This window comes from Myotis nattereri (genome assembly GCF_964212035.1).
Source record: "Myotis nattereri genome assembly, chromosome: 6".
Taxonomy (NCBI): Eukaryota; Metazoa; Chordata; class Mammalia; order Chiroptera; family Vespertilionidae; genus Myotis; species Myotis nattereri.
The window spans coordinates 53,006,039-53,014,992 of record NC_138081.1 but is presented as its reverse complement, the minus strand read 5'-3'; the positions used below and the strand labels follow the sequence as shown (position 1 = coordinate 53,014,992).

Genomic DNA, 8,954 nt, shown 5'->3' with positions numbered 1-8,954 from the left:
CTTACTGAATTGAAATTGGCCTCTTTCTCTTGAATTTGATGTAGAAGATTGTGGATTTGAGTTGTACAGTACTGACGCTGCATGTAATAGGACTATTAGAATTAGTCACAAGTAGACTCAAATAGGTCTCATCAGAACATTCTAATTCTTTTGAGTTTTTGCCATGAATGGAATAAAGTTCTTTTGGGAACTACTTTTCTTGAAGATTTCTTAGCATCCCAACTTTTCTCACCTGCTGTTCTATGCTTATATCTGGCCCTTAACCTAAGGGAGGAGAAATGCTGTACAGCAACTAAGTTCACAAGTGAATTCTCCAAAAACTTAGTGTAATGACAAACTTATTTTGGTTTGGTAAAGCCCCAAGGGCCTTACCATGTGCTATAGTATAAACAATTACTAAAGAGAAATGTACAACATCATCACCAGTGAGTACCTCTAGGCTAAACTGTCACGTCATTGAAACTAATAAAATTTTCCCAGGATGTTCAATGCCATTTATTTATTCATTCAACAAATATGCATTGAGATCTTATAAAACCTCACTTTATTATGTTTCACATCTTATATTTAACTCCTTGATGTTAATTTTATTTAAGTTCTTTTAGATAATAGGACAAAAGTTTTGCAAATGTTATGTTTATTTACTTGTCTATATGCTAAAATAAACTTTTAAATAGTGGTTTAGAGAAAAATATTTTAAGTTGGTATGTTATTAAAATTGTACACTTATGTGCCATTTATAAATGTGATGCAATCTATACATATCCTTTTGTTATATGAAGAAATTATAATAATGTGTTATCAGGATAGAAAAGAGAACTGTCTTAGATTTTCTTAAGTGTTATTAGGATTATTTCCTAGATACTAAAAATCCCCCAAAATACATATTTAAAAATACTTCAATAATTTAACTTAAGATCATGAGAATAGTAGCTGCATTTGCAAGTCAGCTTAATGAAAGTATATGGGAAACCTAATAGTTTTCTGAATAGAACAGTTCTGCTTCACTATGTTTCTTCTTCACTACATGAATATTTCTGCCTTCACAAACATGTAAACAGGTAAAAATAGATCAAATAGAGACAGTTACACACTTTGTTCAACTCAGAAGTCAGAGGGGTTGGAATTCAATTACAAATACTTTTCATTTGTTACATTATGCAAACTTGGAACTAGAGATTATAATATTTAGTGAAAATATTTCATATTTTAAAATGTACATTTTCATTTCCCAAATAGATTAAACAGATGATCAATATACAAACAGTAATTGTACCACAAACTTACATTACAGACAACTACAAAAAATGTGAAAAAACAATGTTTATAAATGATAGTGAAGAATAAATTATTTTTCAATGCCCATAATTAGGTATATACAGGATAATTTAAATCCAAATGGAGTGATTGCTAATGCTGAACTCTTAAAAAATCTTCATCAAAATATATGTTACCCGAGAGTGATCAAAATAAATTGTGACAGAAAAGCAGAATGTCTCATCTCTCTTTTCATTCTCTAAACTTGTATGATATTTCATCGAAAGACTTTGCCAGGTGTGCAAATGTTGGAAAACTCTAATGCCAAAACCATTTCTCTAAATTACCAACAGACTTATATTCTTGATGCCTTTTCACATGATCACAAGCCAAGCATGCGTGTGATTCCCAAAACCGTGGAAGATTTACTGTGAAATCTTTCCTCCAGTTAAAGTAACTAAGGTACAACTTATTGTTTTTGTCAACTTCCTTCAGATACTTTGCTAGCTCACTTGGAGAGTTATAATCTTCCACATGAATGAATGAGTCTGCTGGAATATAATTTTCATAGTTTTCCCTAGATGGCCCCAGGACAATAGGTACGGAGCCAGCCAGAAGAGCATTGTAGAGCTTTTCTGTGATGTAATCTTTGTGGATTGAGTTTTCGAAGGAAAGGTAAAATTTACAAGTAGATATGGTAGGAATCAAATTTTTATTATTCACATACTCTCCAAATGCTTGCCCATAGGTATGGATTTCAATGCTTTTGCTTAGCTCGTTGTAATACTTGACCCTGGCGTGCTCAGGGTTCCAGTTACTTACAACCCAGCACACTAACTTCTCTTTGCTTGGCACTTCAAACACGAAGGGGTTTGTGCTCACCGTCAATACGCCATAAGGCACTTGGATGTCTGAGTCGCGGCGATAAGTCAGAGTGAGATTGAATAGGTGCTCAATGCCATTCTTCTGGGGCGTGTGAGTTGGTGATTCCAAATTCATCCAAATCCATTTCTGGAAGGGTGGCCTGGCCTGCTGAGGTAAATTCGTCAGATCCCAGCTGATGTCTCGGTGATGGATCAGAACCGCATGAGATTTGTTGTAGAGAGAACGGTCTGTTGTGAGATGGCATCCTTGGATGTTGAACATTGCTTGGCAGGAGGTAAGGTCAAAGGTCTGCCCAAACGGCCACACCCAAATCAGAATAGTAGTTTCATTAACGGAATCAGTTTTGGTGGTGAAGAAATTTTTCATTTTCAGCACTGAGCTGGTTGATTCCATTGGGCTGAACACCCAGCTGTTGGTGGGCTTGATGTAAATGAGAAGACATGCCATAAAGAAGCCCAGAATAAAGCAGACAATTAAAAATGGGCGGAGAATTCCTTTGGATGTTGATGTCATAATTTTTTCTATGAAACAGAAAGAGAAAGAGGGGTAGGTAGGGGTAGGGATGAAGAATTAATCATAAATATAACTTGACATAGACATGTTGTAAATCCTAAAACACATTTAATCACAGAATCAACTGAATTTTCCTTTTTAGTGTTATCAAACCACTGAAAGGAAGTTTCCCCTAAGTGTTACAAATGAGTCAGAATTTGGTAAACATGTACCAGCTATCTTCAAGCCAGTTACAGTTTATTTTCTCAATGTCACCCTTACCTGCTATATTTTTATTTGCTTGCTGAACACTGCAAGACAGACTGTCATTACGAAAGCTTTGGCTAAAAGTTTTAATATTTTGAAACTAGACCAGACTTGTGAAAATTTCCCAGTTGATATAATCATTCATTTGCTAGGGTACTTTTTGAGATTGCAATGTAACTTTGCAGTTCAGATGAAACTCAGTAAAAAATAAAAAACAACATTTAAAAGGAAAAAGTTATGTTTTTGTATTTTTTGGTATACGTTTATATTCACTGTTAAAAATGGCAACTCTTAACCTGATATCTGTTTTTTTTTTTTTATTTTGTTTTTTTAGTAAGTGCACTAATGCAAACATTGAATAAACAAAAACCCCTTATTATTTAATTTAAAAAATTTTTTCTTACCCTTTTTATGGTTTGCATTTAATAATTTCTTACTATACCCAATATCTACTAGGATGTGATAATCAAATGCCCTGTTGGCATTAGAACAACATTCCCACTTATGCGGTATGGGCCATTCAAAATAGTTTTTTGTAGCATTAAAATGATAATAGTATTATGGAGGGGCCTAAACAAAATAAGCTAGTCAGAGAAAGACAAGTATCACAATATCATTTATATGTGGAATCTAATGAACAAAATAAATTGATGAACAAAAAAGACCCAGAGACATTGATGCAAGCAACAGACTGATGTATTTCAGAGGGAAGATGGGGGCCGGAAGGAGATTAACCAATGAACTTATATGCATATATGCATAGCCTATGGACAGACAATAGTGCAGGGAAGGCATGGAGAGGCTATGGGAGGAGCATGAAGGAGATCAATGGGGGTGGGGGGAGGGACATCTGTAATACTTTCAAAAATAAAAATAAATTTAAAAATGATATTAATATTATAAAAATAACAATAAATGAATTATCAAAAGGGAAGAATTAAATTTCATGGAGAACAGTATTGATCTTATGAATTTTAGCAGATTGCAGTTAAAAAGATGAATCAAGGCTTTTAATTTTTTAAATAGAATTATGGTCAAGGTTTTTCCTCTTTGCCATTGATGGCTCTTTATGAATATAAACACAAAGATAAAATATGTTTACAAAACTGTCTCTGAAACTCATTATTCTTCTCAACAAAATGATATGGTCTTTCAATTTCAAATTCTTTAAAATATTTCAAAATCTTGATCAAAACTAGTGTAGAAATATTAGAAGTTTAAAGAAAAAGGGAGGAATTGTTCTTAATTAAATACTTAAATTTATGTGAACATTTCAAAAAAATCCTCTATTTTATTATATAGTTTTCTTAAAGCCTATGATATTTTCTACATGGCAAAGCTTGATTTTGTGAGTCAAAAAATTATGGACATTTTATCCTAGACACACCACTAGAGAGGAATTATTGGAATCAGAGACTGAGATGTACTGTCAGAATTAGCTTCAGACCTATGAAGTCATTAACAAAGGAAAAGAGTATATTCTAAATATGCCAGGAACTATTAATTAACCACCGAGTGATAGAGAAAATCAGAATGAATATGAAGGAAATCTCAACTCTTTAGGACTAAATGACATTGATGGTACTACTTGTCAAGTTTTGTAATATGTAGTTAAAACAGTACTTATAAGAAAATGTATAGATTTGCACAGTTTTCAGGAAATTAATTAACAAATTGGTCACTGAACAAGCTGTACTCAACAATGGTGCAAAGAAATAAGAAATAAAGGATTAAGATTTTGGGTAGAAATCATCGAAATTGAGAGCAGAGATTTGAGAGAATTAATATCACATATAACTGTGTGAGATGATGAATGTTAACTAAACTTATTGTGGTAATAATTTCACAATATATACATATTTTAAGTTATTTGTTGTATGACTTAAACTAATACTATTTTATATGTCAATTATAATTTCATGAAATTGGAAAAATATTAAGGTAAACTTTAGGTAAGTGTAATAATCAAGAAGAGAAATCAAATTAAATATCTAAAAAGAGTAAGTAATATTGGTTTATCATAAAAAACCTAAAAATGACTATTTGAAGTAATTTTATGGTAATACATTTGAAAAACTGATGAAATAAATGGTTGTTTCTGCACAAATAGAAAAATGCCAATTCTAATCAGAAACTATGATTAAACAAATAACAATTAAAGAAATGGTATTCATAAATGCTAACTAAAAACAAATACTAGAGCTAGATAGTTTTGCCGGAGTGATATCAACAATTCAATGAGTAAAGAACACTGCTGTCACTTAAAAAAAATTATTCTACAAAACAGAAAGATAAATAAAGAAGCTTAACTCATTATATGAAGCCAGTTATTATCTTGTTGACAAAAGAAGATATGAAAAGCTAAAAAAAGTTGTATTTCACTTATGAACACAGTTGCAAAAATACAAAAATGTAGCAATAAAACATATTGAAAGCATATCATGATGCAATTCATGAACAGGTTTATGGCAATTTAGTTACATTTGACACTACTGGGATCTACAGACTGAGAAAATTTATTAGGAGGATCCCCTTTTTAATGGAGTGATATTAACCTTTGGTATACATGATTTGATTAAGCACTGCAGTGTTGTCATTGTTTTTCTCTATGTGACCAATGTTTAAGGATTTTTAGAAGTGCCCTCATTGAAAATTTCCATAAGTCCTTTTTGAGTTGAAATGCAATGGCAGAAACTATCTAAATAGATGATGTCAATTTAAAATAATCGGGTTAAACTTTAATAGCCACCAGCCACTGTTTAATAAATGTTCATTCTCCGCTAGGCCTGTGCCGAGCACTTTGCACACATCATTTCTTTTAATTCTCATAGAGCCTTTATCATGGAAATCTTTTATCACCTCTTCTTTACAGCAGAGGAAATTGAGGGCCAGAGATATATCACTAGCTTAAGCATTGAGTTATGCTCGCTCGCGCTTTCTTTAAACAAATAATGCAAGCACCAATAATCCATTGAGGTACATTAGCACCTCAAATTTTATTGTCTTGACATTCCTGGTCTGTACCATTTTCTCTATAATAAAGGATGACTCTTTACCCATGAGTTAAATTTAGATCAATTTTCCCTAAGTAAGAAAAATACGTTACATTTATATGGTGCTTATTAGTGCCAAACTTTGATCTGAGCACTTACATTAATATATATACTTTAACATCTATACATATATATGTGAGCACATAAATTACCTTATTATATTCCAGTTTTATTGATGAAGAGTCTGGGGCCCAGAATGGTTAAGAAACTTGCCCAGGTTCACACAGTTAGTAAATGGCAGAGCACATTCAAACGCAGGCCATCTGGCTCCAGAGTCTGGGCATTTGATAACTATACTTTATATTACTGATTCCTTGGGTTGCAGCCAGAGAATGCAATCATCCTGGAGATACCAGAATGGAAGCTTCGTGAGGGTCTTTGTTTCTTCACTGTTGTATCTTCATCACCCGAAAATAGCAGGTGCTTAATAAATGCTGTATATGTTACCTGAATGACTGATGAATCCCCAACTATGTGCAAGGTAAAATGCTTGGTAGCTAGAAAAACCAAAATGAACCAAGTATGAATGAATGAATATATACGTAGTTGATTTCTCGATACATTTAACATATATTTCTCAACAGAATAATTACCATTAAAATTGACATGCAGGTATTCCTATCACTAGACGAGCAAAATCTCCCAGTTTTGCCTCTGTCATGTCTCAAAGTTGGCATCAATCTAGCACATTTTAGTCCCCCGCCCCCCCCCCTTTTTTTTTTGCCAAATGAGAAGGAACTAATCACCAGGCAGAAAGAATGTTCCGCCCACTGTGTGCCTTTCAGTTTCCCCTGCTTCCTGGACATTTTGTATTACTTAGGGTTCTTCTTGTTAACTCTCTGAACACCCTCTCCCCTCACCTTTTAACTGCTGTCAGGGTTAAGTACCAAACAGGAGGAGCAGTTACTCATTAACCCCTGCTTTGTACAGAAAACTGTCAGAAAAGTTGGCCTCTTGGAGCTAAATTGGCATCCCCTTTACAGGAACCTTTTCACCTATTCCTAATAATTGGATACTCAACATGCCTTCAACTGTTTATCAATAGAACCTATTTTTAAAGCATCTGGAGCTGTGTCAGGATAGAGCTCATCAGAGACAGTAAGTGTATAGCATAAAGCAAACTGCAATAGCAAATCATATAATTAAACTTTTTCAATTATTTTAATAGTTTCAAATACTAGGAAAAATGTAATTTAAAGATGTTAGCATTAAAAATGACAGAATCTTTAGTAAAAGTACTACTTTATAAAACTTGGTATGCATATGATTCTGTTTTCCATTAAAACACAACCTTCAGTCATACCTTACAATTGCTCTATTGAGTATTAAAGAATGGAAGACAGTTTGTAATAAAAAAGGGTTCAACTTGTGCTTCTCAAGCCATAAATAAACTTAAAGGTATTAGGGAGAGAATTATGAAACCAAGGAGAACAGGGGCTTCTTCAAGAAATGGTAATTCTACTTTAAGTTTTTGTTGTTGTTATATTGTGTATGTATATTTTAAATTAAACGAGGTGTAACCTCACACATGTCAGAATGGTTATCATTAATAATCAACAAATGACAAATGCTGGCAAGGATGTGGAGAAAAGGGAATCCTAGTACACTGCTGGTGGGAATGCAGACTGGTGCAGCCACTGTGGAAAACAGTATGGAGTTTCATCAAAAAATTAAAAATGGAACTCCCATTTGACCCAGTAATCTCACTTCTAGGAATGTTTCCCAAGAAATCAGAAACACCAATCAGAAAGGATATATGTACCCCTGTGTTCATAGCAGCACCATTTACAATAGCTAAGATCTGGAAACAGCCCAAGTGACCATCAGTAGATGAGAGGATAAAAAAACTGTGGTACATTTACATAATGGAATACTATGCAGCTATAAAAAAAGAAGTATCTCTTACCCTTTGATACAGCATGGAGGGATGAGGAGAGTATTATGCTAGGTGAAATAAGTCAGTTAGAGGAAGACAAGTATCACATAATCTCACTTATATGTAGAATCCATTGAACAAAATAAAATGATGAACAAAATAGATCCAGAAACACAGAAGCATAGAACAGATTGACGAATTTCAGAGGGAAAGTGGGGGGAGGGGTGGATGGGTGGGTGGGGAGAGATTAACCAAAGTACTTATATGAAAATATGCATAGCCTATGCACACAGACAAAAGTGTGGTAAAGTCCTAGGGGCGTGTAGGGTGGAGGGGGTCAATGGTAAAAAAGGGACAGCTGTAATACTTTCAACAATAAATATAAATTAATAAAAATAAATTAATTAAAAATAGAGTACACTATACTATAGAACAGAATCTAATACTTGCCTTAAACTGTAAGCTAGAATAGGACAGTGGGTTTGTAACTTGCCACTTAGGACTTTATAGGTTGTACCCACCACCTACTTCTTCAACCCACCTGTCTGTCTCACACTAGCAGGCATGTGGGGGTGGAAGAGATTTTCCCTATACTCTTAGGAGTTCTTGTGTCAATGTGTTTGGCAATCATTGTGAGGTACCTATGTTCTTTGCTGGTGGTTTGGGTGCACAAACTATTCTTTGATAAGGTGAGATGTTTTATCCATGATAAAAGATCATAGACCATTTGAACAGAACTTTGGATCCACTTGTGGATCTTTTGATAAACTCAGACCAACCGCAAAGACAAGAAATGAATCATTGACAAATTAGTAGGTGGACTAAAGTTATAAATAGTTTAAAAATACCACAGATAGTCACATTGTGACTTCTCCCTGTTAAATAAAATGAAATTTGTAAAGTGCTTCTGATAGTGCCACACAGAATGCATTCTGTGTTTGTGATTATGTTATTATTCCCTGTTAATTGGACAAGAATCAGAGCTCTCAGCCGAAACTCTTGAAATAATAGATCCCGTTTGATTTCTATGCAAATTATCACCATTTCTAACAATGCACAATCACTTCTACATTTAAAACATAACTCATTATCAATAATCTCTGGATAAAATATATAATACAAAA

General features: G+C 33.6%; 1 protein-coding gene across 1 annotated transcript; it reads right to left on the bottom strand.

The window, feature by feature from the left end:
- Positions 1-207: 207 nt before the first annotated feature.
- Positions 208-6,451, bottom strand: FUT9 (fucosyltransferase 9). Its single transcript, XM_081094264.1, has 2 exons — positions 6,107-6,451; positions 208-2,663 (listed from the first exon to the last, which is right to left on the bottom strand). Exon 2 carries the CDS (start codon positions 2,653-2,655, stop codon positions 1,576-1,578), a length of 1,080 nt encoding a protein of 359 aa, XP_080950390.1. The 5' UTR covers positions 2,656-2,663; positions 6,107-6,451; the 3' UTR covers positions 208-1,575.
- Positions 6,452-8,954: the final 2,503 nt, after the last annotated feature.

Coding starts and splice junctions, on each gene's coding strand:
- FUT9 (XM_081094264.1), bottom strand. CDS start 2,655: ATGACATCAACATCCAAAGGAATTCTCCGCCCATTTTTAATTGTCTGC.